The 15,955-nt window shown below is 34.7% G+C and overlaps 1 protein-coding gene across 2 annotated transcripts in view; it reads right to left on the reverse strand.

Annotated features, from left to right (window-relative positions):
• Positions 1 to 10,148: 10,148 nt before the first annotated feature.
• ALKBH8 (alkB homolog 8, tRNA methyltransferase) overlaps positions 10,149 to 15,955 on the reverse strand; it is a 153,705-nt gene continuing 147,898 nt past the window's right edge. For both annotated transcript variants that reach the window (XM_081545863.1, XM_081545866.1), the window contains exon 14: positions 10,149 to 10,406. In XM_081545863.1, coding sequence (XP_081401989.1) covers positions 10,385 to 10,406 — 22 coding nt within the window. In that variant the 3' untranslated portion in view covers positions 10,149 to 10,384. The remainder of the gene's footprint in view (positions 10,407 to 15,955) is intronic.

Here is a 15,955-nt window from a genome sequence, read left to right on the forward strand (position 1 = left end):
GAGACTAGGAAATACCTTAGCTATGCCAATGGTCTTCTTATAGTGCAGGAGCATGGGGAAAGAACCAAACTCACTGAAGTCATTTACGCTTATTCTGCACAGTCACTTAAATCGTATTGTGATATAGTAAATTGTAAGTATTTTAATCATAACCAATGTGTTTTGTGACCATAAGGCTAAAAGGGACTTCCATGAATCATCCAATCTATTTCTCTGCTTTTGTAAAGATTTATCTAAGCAACTATTCTAAACATATGGCTATTTTCTCTATACTTAAAACTATCTGTGGGAAGCATATTTTAAAAGCATCCTCGACAATCTACTTCGTTATCTAGTACTTGCTGATCAGGCTTGGGATAAGAATTGTATATATATATATATATATTCAATTTGTCAGAAGAATATCAAGCTCTTTCTTAGTTTATATGATTTTACTTAGAGAAAAGTAACTATTTACGTTGTCACAAGTGTCACAATGAAAAATATGCCAGAGATCTATTCAATATCACAAACAGGATGTAAACTACATTTTTCATACAATATATATCTTTGAAGATATAGTCTGAGGCAATATTCTGATCTATTACCATTTTTCCAACCTAGTACAGCTGACTTATTATAGCTACAGTCTTCCTATATGTATTTGCAAAATATGGTATAAAATGGCAATTCATTCTAGCTGCAATCATAGAATTTAGAGGCTGTGTAAAAGCATTATATTTTTATTTGTCCTATAGAGTACAATACATGTATCCTCCATTAACAATTGTGATTGTAATAATGAGTGGCATTTGGTATTTCATTTGACAAATATCTATACAGTGTTCGCATGGACAAACTATTACATCCATCGTGCGTTTTAGTGTGGCAGATTGGAAGGAATTTAAATGAATGTCCCTTTAGAAATCAAGTAGTATTCAATTGGGGCTTTACCCACTCTAAAGGGGATACTTTAAGGCAAAAAATGGCACCTATAGCTCTCTGTTTCAGTATTCTTTCAAGCAACTGATTTGAAGAAGTTACTTTATGACTAGCCATCAGTACCAAACCTTCATGTTGGCATCAATATGATTTTAATGGAGAGACTGTCATTGTTTACAAATAAATGAGTTATATAACAAAGCCAGGAAACCCCCCATAGGTACCCAAAACATACTGTACAGTATGTGCTTTGTGAACCTTAATAAATAAGTGACAGCCATAATAGAATAATATTTAATGCCTGAAGAACATATATAGTTGGGACTCTTGACTGTATAGTGTTGAGTAGAGATGGGAAGGGAGAAACAACTTCTAGATAACAGTTTGGTCCAACTGTCTAAAATCGGCCTTGATACTCATCTCTTCTCTTAAAAATTTAGAGTACTTTTTTATTTCCCTTTTAATATCTGATTATGTGTGAAATCCAGCAAGCTGTGTATGACCAGTGGTGACTCTGAGACAGGCACTGATGGCCTAAGACTTGAGAGTGGGTTTCTGGGGGATTCAGTGCCTCAAGTGTGCACTCTCAAGAGCTCACACTTTTCGTATCTAGTAACAATAGTAGCAGGAGCATAGCATTTTATTATCAAAGTGCAAAGTTGTGTGTCTCTCCAGGAGCAAAATAGAGCAACAACTTAAGCAAAATCTCATTCACAAGTCTTAATTTGGCAAATTCCTCCAAAGAGTTATAGCAATAAAGCAAAATTAAATTGATGGATAGAGAATGCAAAATCACAGAGAATTTGGAAAACCGCCAGGCTGTCTTTTTCTACAGAATCACTGATATCAGTTGACATGGTATATTTGGTATCATGAGGTATAAAGAGGGAGCTCAAGATTATGAACATCATTAAATATATTTATTGAAGATGCCTTGTATTCCTAACTCACTCAAGGCAAGTTTGTGGATTATTAGAGAAGACATTAAAACTCCTATTTGTAGGTTTCTGTTGGTCTGCATTTTCAGCACAACTTAACCCATGCCCAGATCCTCTCTTACTCCATGCTGTCATTGGAAACCATCTTACCAAGTATGGCTCCATCAAACACCATCTTCTCTGTACCTCTGAACCTAACATGGCCACAGAAAGAGTTGCAGATGCCTATTTTAGGCAGATTGGAAGATACACAAAACTCCAGGCCCAAGTAACAAAGCACATCTCAAGTGAACTAACCATTCTTAGTTGAGCTGGAGTGTTGCTTATACCTGTAGCTTCTTTCTCTGCTCTCTTCAAAATACAATCTGGCTCTAAGCACTTTGTGCAATTTCAATAAATGTTCCTTCAGAATGAACAACACATGGCTCTGAATAGGCTCTGGGTGGCATCAGATGTCTTTCAGCCAACAATGCCTAGAAATTCAAGTCTAAGACCTAAGCCCTATATTATATAGCTTGGGTGTTTCTCTTAGATTATACCCTGATGCTGGGAAAGATTGAGGACAAGAAGAGAAAGGGGCAACAGAGGATGAAATGGTTGGATGGCATCACCGACTCAACAGACATGAGTTTGAGCAAACTCAGGGAGATAATGAAGGACAGGGAAGCCTGGCATGCCACAGTTCACAGGGGTAACAGAGAGTCGGACACAACTTGGTGACTGAAAAACAATAGCAGATCTTCAGCCACAAAAATTATGTCATTTCAGAGGCTTCAAGGAGCATATCTTATTAGATGTAACCTGAAAAATGCAATGCACGAGAGGCTTAATTATTAAAGTTTAACATACTACATTCTGGATGATGATTCCTTAAGGGTTACTCTTGATATGAATACACTTAATTTACAACCAGCTGACTTAACATGTACATAAATTGTGTTAACATGATTGAACGAATTTTATTGTTAAATGGATAAACTGACTGCAGCTGTGGACTCAATTTCATGCTCCTCGTGCTCTTGAATGAAGAACAGACACTGATATTATATACAGAATAACATAAATTTTGTCAGAGCATTTTGCGACAGTGTGCAAAATTCTTTATACTTGATTCAAAAAGTTGAAGCTTGAGTATTATGCTACTTTTCTGTTTACTTCCTTCTTTTGTTCCTTTTTTTCCTTTCATGAAAGTTCCTTTTTCCTTTCATAAAAGTCATTGCTCCTTCTTATTTTTCTTCTTCCTTTCATTATAAAGTCATTGATACATTTCTAAACAGGAAGAATCACAGCTAATCTTATGTTATAGAATAGTTTTAGTTTTATAAAGTAATAAACAATGTGCATTTGTGTGCACTGAATGTAGATATGACATGATTAAAAGGAATGACGTTTTGGAAGGACTTGGGATATAGAGAAGGAAAGTTTGTGTCTGTATTTCTATTGTGCTGTGACACACAGACCACAGCTTCAGCCATGTGCCTCCTTGCCAGTTCCATCCTTACTAAGAAATGATCCTGTTCAATGTTTCAACTCGTCAGCTTGGCAGTATCTGACTGCCTTAGAAGGCTTTTAGTAGTAGTAGTAGTTTAGTCATTAAGTCGTGTCTGACTCTTGTGACCCCATAGACTGTAGTCTGCCAGGCTCCTCTGTCCATAGGGATTCTCCAGGCAAGAATACTGGAGTGGGTTGCTGTTTCCTTCTCCAGGGGATCTTCCCCACCCAGGAATCAAACCCAGGTCTCCTGCATTGCAAGCAGATTCTGTACCAACTGAGCTATGAAAGAAGACCTGAGGAAATTTTATGGACAAAAACGCTTTACCTTTAAGATTTGGATTCAGTAGGTTTCAGGTGAAGGCCTAGGAATCTCTATGTAGAAAATCACTCTCGGTTATGTTAATATACAGCCAGATTTAAATCAGTGAAGAATATTCAAATAATCCCAATTACTAGGAATAAATACAAGCTGACTGAGATAGAAATATATTATTTTATTCGTAGTTATTTTGAAAAGCAAATGCTCCAGGCTTCATAGTATTATTTCTTTCACAAGTTTAAAGTTTTCAGCTTTGGTTTCGAATTTATAGTCCACTTTTTGAGGATAAGTCTTCAAATTTATTATAGACTTAAGTCAATACTGATAAGCATGAGGGATGAATATTGCTCACTATTAGGCATTCTAGACACAGTAAGATTTTCTTAGAAACTGCCAGAGCTGTGCAGAAAACATCACAATATTTGCTGACCCTTACCACCAAGATATGAACTATGAATGTTTAGACAGAGAAGTAAATGTCAAAGTAACCGCCTTACTTCTGAATGCTTTGATTTTTATGTTCTAAAACATCACCAACTCGATGCTGAGTCTCACTCTGTACTTTTCACATTGAATTGTACATTCATCTAAAAATCATTTCCTAGCAATATTTTATAACAACAACCTTTAAGCAATAATCTAAGCCGTGATGATGATGATAAATGAAACTTGCAGTCCTATGCAAGTTTAGGGAAATAGAGACATGTCTTACATAAGCAATAATATAAGTGGTGTGGACTTTTAAATGATATTCACCATTCTACTACAGCAAAATGAGCAGCATTATCTGAGCAGGCAACATGCTTAATCTCTCTCATAAAGCCTTCATTTGCACACATGCTATGAAGTAATTGATATATTGTGATCAGATTGTTTCTGATGTATAATTATTGATATCTATCACAATATGATTTCTATTCCTCTGAAAGCATTGTGAACATTTTGTTGCCAGGATTTTCACATCTTTGTAATATATAGTAAATAGAAGCATTTAAGTATAGATAAATGAGAAAAAGTATAGAATGGGTTGGATGAACTGATTAAGAGTGTAGGCTTGGCAAAAATATAGATACACCTTGGGATAAGGTAATTAATTCAACTGTTTGTTTTATAAGGTCTGATGAGATGAAAGATTAAAGAGTCGTTTTCACTGTTTTCTGTGATACTGAGTGCTTAGTAGGTACAATAATATTTTGGCTTTTAGAATGTGATTGGTTGAAATTCATCTGTAGTATAATTTTAAAATGTCTGAAAATTATTGTGTAATTATGTTTAAAATATCCTGTACTTTTCATTTGACAATTACACTAAAGCTCACAGGCTTCAAAATGATTAATTCATATTTCTATTTTCTTAAAATATAATTTTAATCAGATATAGCATGGTTAATAATAATCAGTCCTTTAGTAGTTAAATTGCTCCTCCCTCATTTAGAATCATGTATCAGGATTACAATTAAAAGTAACAGGTAAATTTATGATACACTGAGGTACTTCTAATCATCTTATTATTATTTAGCAAAATCACATAAGGTCAGAATCCATTCCTAAGCCTCTAAATTGTTGTTTAGTCGCTAAGTCATGTCCGACTCTGTGACCCCATGGACTGTAGCCTGCCAGGCTCCTCTGTCCATGAGATTACAGCTTCTGTTATTGTCTAGATGGATAAACTGCCTTATAATCTTGAATCTGAACACAGTTGGAATTGTGAGTGAACTTGCTAGTATTTTACCTTTCAACTACCAACATCAAAGCTTAAATTAACATCCTCCTACACACAATTTATAAAATTCCCCTATAAAAATTAAACAGCATGTGTTGAGTTACTGAGAAAGTTGTTTATTTTTCCCCACTGAGAAAGCATTTGATGATCATCTTTTTGTATATCCTTGGAAGCTTACACCTTAATAAGCAAGCTTTTGATAATAAATAATAAAAATAATTGAGTCCACTAAAAATTACAGTGAATTTATTTCCTCAGTTAATTCATGTAGTTGCTGATCAGACCACTGTTAATGTTAGACTTAAGTACTATTGCTTATTATTTGAAAGCAGAAGAGACAAGAAAAACTAAATGATGAGCTTAAGTAGCAGCTTAGTTTCTAATTCTTTTGATATATATTTTTTTAAATAAAGGAATTGGTTTATATTTAATCTTCCTCTATGGCCTTTTGGCTAGTTGGAGATAAAGAAGGGATTCTACTAAATGAATTTTTACTGTGGGCTATTAAGTGTAATTAATAAGTAGAACAGTAATGTATTAATTGGGATAAAATCAGAATTCTGCAAAATTGTTTCCTCACACCTCCTTACTTTTTAAAGACAGTTCTTCCCATTTTGCTGCTGCCTGGCATCAGACTCAGGACCCAGGGACAGATGGAGGGGTGGGATGAGCAGAAGCTTTAGATGAGACTGGTTAGAGATTGAACTTTTTTCTATGTGAAGGTATACATACTCCTAAAGGGAGGCAGTTTTCATAATAGACACATGTGGTTTAGTGAAAGCCAAATGATTTGCTCATTTTTATTTTAAAAAGAAAATTGGAAAAAATCCTTCATGAGCTATTTTCAGTTTTCTTAGGAGGTAGTGACAACCTCTTAGCAGGGGCACACATCCCTGAAACTGAAATTAGAAACTCACAAAGCTATATATAGAGACTCTGAAGGTGGTAGATAGAGCTAGTTTTGGTTACAATGATTAAGATCAATGGAAGTGTCAGAATGTCTGGACTTACAGAGCAAAGAAGAACAAATAGCAGATCAGATCAGATCATATCAGATGTATACCACAGAAAGCCTGTAAAAATAAGCACAAAAGACTATCTGTGTTCAAGTAATACTAAAACAAAACATTTTTTTACTTTTTATAACAAGCCTGGCTGAGCTAACATTTAGAGAGAAGAATACAATTTGATTTTGTACTTCATTTTTTTGTTGTTGTTCTGACATTATAGAAGTTATATCATTCCCTAGTTGGAAAATCTAATCACAAAGATTAGGAAATATTTATCCTGTGTAGTAACATCTGTAAAATGGCTTTGGGGATCTATACTATATTCTATATTCTTCTTTACATTGCTTTCAAATTGGGCTTTAGGGGCAAGCAAAACAGTTGTTCAACTTTAGAGGAGATAAAAGATTTTATGACACCAGGCCTTTCCATCTTAATTTGGGATGCTCCAGAGACTTGGAGCTGGGGAGACAATTACCTCACAGCATTTGATGATGTTCTGAAGAAGAGATGAAGATGTACTCCCAGTCTTTTAAAATTAAATGGGTTAGTTAGTCTCTAAACATCATTTAAAGATGTTTCACTTTACATGCAGCTAGTTAATTCAGGCAGAGTTTGTTTAGAACTGAAATTTTAAAAGGAAAAAACAAACCTGAGCAATTTTTAATCAGAACTATTAGACTGTTTTTTAAATTTATTTTTAAGTGGAGAAGAATTGCTTTACAATATTGTGTTGGTTTCTGCTGAACAACAACACAAATCAGCCGTAAGTTTACATATATTTTCTCTTTCTTGAACCTCCCTCCCTCCCACCAAGCCCCCATCCCACCCCTCTAGGTTGTCACAGAGCACCAGGTTGAGCTCCCTGTGTTAGAAAAATAATTTAGGACAAAAAGTTGCTGTCTTGAAAGCCAAGTTACTTATAGCAAAATTTCAGAACGCTAAAGATTTTTGAAAGTTTTCTAAAGGTATCAAGCGCTTCAGCACTGAGAAAGAGAAAGAAAACCAAGAATTATAAATTACATTTCAATTTTTTTCTCTATGTTTTCCATTTGTTGAAAGAAAGAAAGATGTAGAAGATGTCATAAATGAGACAAAGTTATTAATTTTGGCAATTAGCTATGGTTTGTAAATTTGGCAACATTCTTTTACTTAAAATAATAAGCTGTTTTTAATAATATGAGGGTTAAGGGTAACAGTCAAGTATACTGTAGTCCCATTCATCTATATATGGATCTAGAGCAAAGTATCTCAACTCAGAATAAAATCTAAATGAAAACTAATTTATGTTCAAAATTTTTCAACAATAAATATGTTATTCTATATGTTTTCTGACTAACAAGAAGGTATGCATTTCTATACTTAATGAAATCTCAATTCCTAGAAAAATTCTATTTTTATTGACTCCCAAGAAGCTTTCCTTTATGGTCAATATCACTATCGATGAAGGCTGGCAAGAGAGTATGGGATGATATATAATACCTGAGACTAGGATGATCTGCACCAATTATTTCTGTAAAATAATTTAAAATCTGACCCCCCCACCCAACTTTTTAAGCTTTTTTTTAGTTCAAATCTCCATAGTTAAAGAAAACTCCATGTTGGAGTGGCCAGATGAACCACTGTTTATCAACATGAACCCCCCCTCCAAAGTTTATTGATATAAATTACCAGGTTAAAATCAGAGCCTAACCTTGGCTTGAAGTCTCAGATAAATTGTTTTTGTATTATTTGACTAGAAAGTATTATCAAGAACAAGAAATTTATTCTTATGTTAGATCTCATTCTAGCAAAGCAAGTATACATAAACTGGATGACTATAATTATCTACAATAATTCAAAGAATTTTTAAAAAATTATTTTTGCTCTTGTTGTACAAAGATAATTACTAGTGAATGGTAGCCAAAATTATTATTCTTATGCTCTTAGTTTGTTTCAAGTATGTTACCAGACAATTATAAACTCCATCCCTTTCAGTTATGCAGTTCAGTGACCTGAAATAGTTGGTACTCATTGCTTTTTCTTTTAATCCTTAAAATACTTTTTTTCCTGTCTAAAGAAAAATTCTCCTACTAAAATGCAAATGAATATCCGACTATAGGAAGTATCACATTTTACTTCAGCTGGACGGCAATCAAAAAAAAAAAAAAGAGAGACACCTACCCAGAAGATTACAAGAGCCAAACATCACTTTGCCTACGTTAAATTGTCTAAATAGCTCAACCCTCTTAACTTAGAAGAAAGTTGAGAACAGATGGTAAGACTCACTGATTGTAGTTTATTTTTAGCACACTATTAATACATAACCAAATATCATGAAATTCAGCATGTCAAAATTTTGATCAACAAACAGGAAATATACTAATCAGAATAGAAAGATTTAAAGGAACAAAAATATTGTTTTATATGTGCCCATCAGTGCAGAATTTGGGAATATTTGGTACTATGTCTTTAATCAATACTTGCATTATGATCTAATTTAATATTAGCATAGTCTTTATGCTAATAAGAAACCATGCAAGAGTCCAAATATCAAGTGTGGCTCTAACTGGAATAAACAATAGAGTTTGATGTTACTTCTGAATAAGATTATTGATGGATGTAAAATGAATGGGCTATATCTATAGGTATTATGTGCAGTAAAATATTTAGGTTCTTAAGTTTGTCAGCATCCTCAGCTTCTCTTTTCCATCTCTCCCTCCTTCCTTTCCTCCCTTTAACCCCTCCCTCTCCCTCTCACCCCTTCCTTCTTTCTTTTTTTTCTTTTTCTTATAAAGTATGTGAAAAATAGTGTTTTATTATTATGGTTGAGATTGCTTTTTCACTTTCACATGATTGGACACTTTGTGAACTCATGAGGTAAGGAAAAGAAGGTGACTATTCAGATATAGATCACTTGGGTATAGAAATGATTGAGACAATTGAGACTTTGGCTTCTATAGACATTTCATCAGTTAAGAGAAACACGAGTTTTTGTTTTCTTTTTAAAATGCTCTTCTTTTACTGAATTTAAACATGATTTCAAGAAATATCAGGGTCACTCTTTTTGGACAATCTCCTCCTACAAACATCTTAATTTGAAAAAATCCTCTTGTTTTCGAATGGGAAATCTTCCCTTGGGTACCACACTGCTAAAGATAAAAATAGAAAAGAAGCTTCTTCTATCTATAGGGAAATTTTTTTCAAAAACTACTTCCCAGGTACTACTCGATTTTATTGGCTCTTTGTCTGTCTAGAGAAGACTGATATGCTGTGTTGCTTCCTGTATACCCTTCTGTAACTCAGTTTGACATAATATGGTGTTTGGGTTCTTTTTTGAGGGTTTGAAAATGTTTGCTATCAATTTCATGTCTGCTGTATTGAAAAAGTAATATAATATGTATTCCAAATTTATTAGCTCTATGCCTTTAAATTTTGGCATATATTCAGATAGTTGTTTATAACCATAGTTTTGAGTTATTCACTAGAATTAACAAATTACCATAATCTTAAGTACAAAAACACAGGTTGGATCATTTTATGGTAGCTATATTGAGGGATCAATCATTTACAAATCCCAATCCAAAACCATTTTTTTCCAGGAGAAATTCAATAATTTCTAGCAGATAATATGATTCATGAAAAGAAATGAAACATCTCATTTAAAGGAATAATGAGAAAGACAGAAGACTATGTTCTTCTATTTTAGATATCCCTAATACCACAATAATTTGAACAAATCTTAAACAAGATTTAAATCTTTAAATCTTTAATCTTTAAAACTGAAAATTTTATTAATTGTTTGTTGTGTATTAATATTACATTCAAGCTCTTTAATAAGTTTTCTATGTGACATACATTTGTTTGTGTTCATTAACAGCAAATTATGTAGAAATAATATAGCTATGTTTTCTCTCTGGAAAGATTTGCTTCAATAAGTCAAATACCTTTGAATTTTGGTACTTATTTCTCATTTGAACTTCATTGAACACCTCAGGGATCTTCTACTGTAACAAATCAGGTAGTCTGTCAAAGGAAAGGATATGAAAAATTCAGAAAATTTAAAACTTCAAAGGGAAGAATTTCTATGTCAATCAATTTTTATTTATTCCACATTGATATTTATTTTGAAATTGTGAAAAAATAGGCAGCTTCCATACAAATTGACATCTATGAAAATGCGAATTTCTTTCTTCCTATGTTTTTCAGTGTTAAGAAAACCTTTGTCTTGAAATGATAGACCTTAATACCTTTTTTTTTGAAGAAATATGACCTTCAGTATCTTTGTCATTTTTATTTGTTGAGGGAAATGTTTTCAGTAATGAATGTAAAAATAGAAGAAATATGGTTGAGGAGAACAGATGAAATACAAGATGACATTTGAACAGCTGTGAGCTACAGTCCCATTTTCTCCCTCTATTTTGTTGCCTCTTACTAAGTTTATATTGAAGTCCCAGACTGGCAAAAATGACAACTACTAGTCATTGTCTCCTTTTATTATTTAGAGATAAGCAAAAATTATTCCAACTATGTGGAAATTGATTCACATAATAATGGCAGCTTATTACTACCAGGAAAGTCAGGTTAAGTTTAAATAGAAAAACAGTTCATGGGCAAAACAACTTTCTGGTTTTCTTAGAGTTGAATGAGAAGCTTTTTTTCTTTAAAAAAAAAAAAAATTCCTGAAAAGTTTTCCTTGGACAAACTGTAAATTTATAACTGCCTTTAATCACATTATAATTTTGGTATCAAGTGACAAAGCTGTCTCATTATGCTTTTACAATTTATCAATTAAGTGCATTTCAGAAGAGATCAGGCATGTTCAGGGTGGTATGGCCATAGACAATTAAGTGTATTTCAGAAATAATACATATCATTCTTCATTTCAAAATCAATCTACCTGAATTCTGACACTTCAACTGTGAATAGCCATTTTACCAAGCCAAAGGTTTTCATTTCCCTTCCAGTATTTAGATAAAAACAAAAACAAACAAAAATCTGCCTGCTCATTTTAATGTGTAAGTAGCCAATGCATTTCTATCAAACATTCAAATGCTATATAAATATAAACAGGTTTCCCCAACCCACTTAATAAAATCACATGAGTATACTGTGCTAGGCCTTCATTCAGCTCCTCTGCATTGGGGTACGTTTTGCTTAACCAGATAACAGAATTATTTTAATGTTTTGTCCAATTTATTTGCTATAATTTCATGTGTCTAAATTTTTGGTTTGATCTGTAATGTAAATAGTATTTTCCATTTGCTATTTTATTATCAAATTATAATTTGTAAATCATTACTTTTAAAAATCTAGTTATCACAAACTTGAATTACAATGTCATAAAATAATACTAAGATACATACTAATATATTCATAGGGCATGGTTAAATTACATATGTTTTGAAATGTCAAGCTATTTTTGATTTTTAAAGGTGATTGCATCCCTTAAACATGTAGCATTAATTTTAAAAGTTTGTTTGGTGTTTCATATTATATTTTAAGGTATTTTTCTTACTCAATAGTACAAGTTTAGAGAAGCTTTCTGATTGAAAAGATAAAATATGTCTCATTTCACTAGAAGTTTAAGAATACTAGTGTGTGTAAAAGTATGTAAGCACTTATAGGATTATAAACATCTTTGCTTTTGATGTAACACCACTTTTTATTCATTTGATTGTGCTTATTTATAGTTATTCTAAATTGTGCATGATGTAAATAGTATGTTTCATTATGTAAAATGTCTTTGTATTTACAGACTGAAAAATAAGATAAATTTGTATATGAAAAATCAGTGATTAAAAACTTGGGATTCTTATAAAACAAAGTAGAAATAACAGTTGTGTGTTATATTTACATAATCCATTACAAAACTCTCTGTTTAAACCAAACATTTATTTACCTTATAAGTCAAAACTGTTGCTTATAAAATATTTAAATCAATAAACAATACCAAAACAGACAAGTCTATAGATCCTTCTTAGTGTATTTTTTCATACCATGACTGACAGTGACTTAGAATATGAATGAATAGTAAATGAAAGAATGCTGCTGCTAAGTCGCTTCAGTCGTGTCCAACTCTCTGCGGCCCCATAGATGGCAGCCCACCAGGCTCCCCCATCCCTGGGATTCTCCAGGCAAGAACAATGGAGTGGGTTGCCATTTCCTTCTCCGGTGCATGAAAGGGAATAGTGAAAGTGAAGTTGCTCAGACGTGTCTGACTCTTAGCGACCCCATGGACTGCAGCCTACCAGGCTCCTCCATCCATGAGATTTCCCAGGCAAGAGTACTGGAGTGGGGAATGAAAGAATGGAGAACCAATAAATGAATGAATGGAGTGTTCACAATGTGTTATCATTATGACTAAAGATGATGCTACTGACACAACATCAGGCAAGGCCAATTTTTAATTATTTTTATAATATGAAAACTCTCCTTAATTATTAAATACCTTCCAGTTCTTCAATGTCCACAGTACTGGAGAGAAGGCTTGGGAGGGAAGGCTTGAGCAGGAAGGCAGTTCTCTTAATTTGATCTTTGCCACAGGACTCTGTAAACTGAGGAGTTTTATGGGTCCCCAATGCTTGTTTCAGTCTTGTCTTTTTCTTACTCTTTTCCAATCTATCTCCTTTTTCCTTTTTTCTATTTTTCTTTTCTCTTTTCTTTGTTTTTGTTTTTGTTTTTGAGTGCAGAATTCATTAGCCTCCCCAAATTTTTTGTACAAACCACACAGTTCTGTCCTAAACTTAACTCCTTCTCTTGGTACTTTATGAAATGCAAGAAGAAGCCAATACACAGTATTCTGGCTCTCCATGTTACCAAATTCTTGTGTGGCTGCTTGCCACTCAAAATCCAATAATTCAAGGAGCAAGTGTCAGTAGAAAGGAAAGATGCTTTAATCAGAAAAGTCTGCACCCTGGGGAGAGGGTGAACTCATCTCCAGAAATCAACTCCAAGGATTCTGCTCAACCATGACAGTCTTTAAAGGAAAAAATGATGGAAGGGAAGAAGCTCAGTGAATCACTGAGGCAGGATTTGGGGTTCTTTAGTATATAGAAAAGCAGAGACATCACTTTGCTGACAAAGGTTCCTATAGTCAAACCTATGGTTTTTCCAGTAATCATGTACGGATGTGAGAGTTGGTCCATAAAGAAGGCTGAATGCCAAAGAATTGGCACTTTTGAATTGTGGTGCTGCAGAAGACTCTTGAGAGTCCCTAGGACTGCAAAGAGATAGAACTAGTTAATCCTAAAGGAAATTAACCCTGAATATTCATTGGAAGGACAGATGCTGAAGCTGAAGCTCCAATACTTTGGCCACTTAATGTGAAGAGCTGACTCACTGGAAAAAACCCTGATGCTGGGAAATATTGAAGGCAAAATGAGAAGGGGGTAGTGGGGGATGAGATGGTTATATAGCGTCAGTGACACAATGGACACTAATCTGAGCAAAGCCCTCTTGCTAGTTTTTAGAGAGGTGTTTTATGTCTGTTAGAAAGCTATTAATCAGATAAGAGAGGCACCTCAAGGCTGAGGAAGTTTAACCAGGCCCCTCCCCCACAATATGCATTTTTGAGATAAGATGGCACAAGGTGTGTCCTCCCAGGCCATAAAACAATTGACATGAATACTGGTTTGTTGAGCCATTAAGAGCCCAAAGTTTGAGAAAAGGAAAAAAAAACTGTTAATCTTAGGCAGAACTGGTTTCCTCAACAGAGAAGGAAAAAAAAGTCTTCCACTTGCAGTTTACTTCCTCCTACTTCTTGGGGACCTCTGGCCTTCCTACCTGTTACCCTCTCATTCCACCCTTTTCTTTTAGAATTATGTTGCCTAGGGAAAGGAGCAGCTTTCTCATTCTGTAACTGCCTCTGAGCTGATAAGGGGTGTCATTCCTAAATTGGTGAGGCAACATATTCTCCTAACCCTCATACTGAGGATCTCTGATCCAGAAGTCTTAAGTAGTAGTTGGAAGAAGCTGTGGCACTTGTTGGAGTTTGGACAACAATTTGTAACTTAAAAGCCTTCATGCAGCTAAAAACAAATCCAGCTACACAGTTACAGATGCAGGGAGCAAACAGCAAAAACAGAAAAATCAGAATTATTGCAATTGATAGTTTTCCACCATGTGGAACTAGTTAACGTCTCCCAAAGTGAAGCAACTGAGGCTTCAGGATTATTCATAGCCTGAATCATTGTGTTAATGTGTTTAGTAAAGTGAGTAACATTAGTGCTGCTATCTGGTATATATGTACAACACTGGGTATGACTAATGGCACAAGTTTCTCCTTGAGTGGCTGTTAGAATATCTAAGGCCAATCTGTTTTGTAAAACCACCTTTCTAATTTGTATTTGTTCAGCATTAAGGGCTAAAATAGCTTTTTGAGAATCTTGTAAGGCTTGTTGAGTAGTTAGTCAGGGCATCAACTTGTAGCATAATGTCTGTAGTTCCCAGGAAGGGAACAAATATTGCAGCCAAATAACCATACCAGTGAAATACAGACCTTATCCAACGAGTTCTAAGCTGTGGCAAATTAGCAGGCTTCGCTGGAGGCTCTGAAAATGTGAAGCCATGAGTAAAAGCTAGACCTAGGGTGCATCTCCCTATCCAGCCAGGGGAAGCCACACCCTTAGGGAAGAGCCCCACATATCCAGTAGGTCCCTTTTGGAGCAAACCAATGTGACAGGGATCCAGTCCCAGTCAGTGCCTGGCCAGGCAAAAAGAGGACCGGAGCTGGGGTTAGAAAACACAGAAATGATTACATTGCATATTTCTTGAGGCAAAAACCCCAATTGTTTCTGGTCATTATAATTAAGTTGTCAGCTAGCTTCTGAGGATGGCTCTATTTGTTCCCAGCATGTGGGGTAGACATTAGGCGTCCCTTTTCAGGAGTTAGCCATATGACCTCATCCCATATTTGATAAACATCAGGTAAAAAAACCATCAGCTCTAGATCCATCTGTCTTCTTATGTGTGGCAAAATAGTTATTAAAACAAGACAAAGTATAATCAAAGTTAAAAGTCACATTATGTCCATAATTAAGGCACAAACTGCAACACCAGTCCATTTTAGGATTGTTAGATGTCATTAGATTAAGAAGCATCACATAGAATTGTTGGTGAAGGTAGTTGCAGACATGGAGAAAGCCCTAGTCCTGAAGTGGAAATGGCCACAATAGGAAGCCTTCAACTGATGAGGAAGAGTGTGCTCCACAGACCCAGCAATTAGACTGATTATGGAATGCAGTGGAGGAATGAGCCCAGGACAGGAAGGCCTTAGGCTCAAACTCAAATGGCAGACTCAGGAATTTTGGAGTCAACAGAAGCAGGCCCTTATAGACTATCAGGTCCATTAATAAACTCAAGAGCTTACAGTACTAGTAAAGCAATAGCAAAAAATACTCTTAGTGTGGCCAGCCATATGCCACTACGTCTAATTCTCTACTCAGGTATCCTCTAGGTTGTTGGTAATTCCCTCGGGGTTGTGCCATAACTCCCCAGACCATAATTTTCTTTTGTGACAAACAAACTCTTGACCCTGTGGGCAAGCTCAAAGCAGGAGCTTACAGAACAGTTTG

The sequence above is a fragment of the Giraffa tippelskirchi genome, chromosome 11 (assembly GCF_054371585.1).
Source record: "Giraffa tippelskirchi isolate mGirTip1 chromosome 11, T2T-mGirTip1v1.2.pri, whole genome shotgun sequence".
Lineage (NCBI taxonomy): Eukaryota > Metazoa > Chordata > Mammalia > Artiodactyla > Giraffidae > Giraffa > Giraffa tippelskirchi.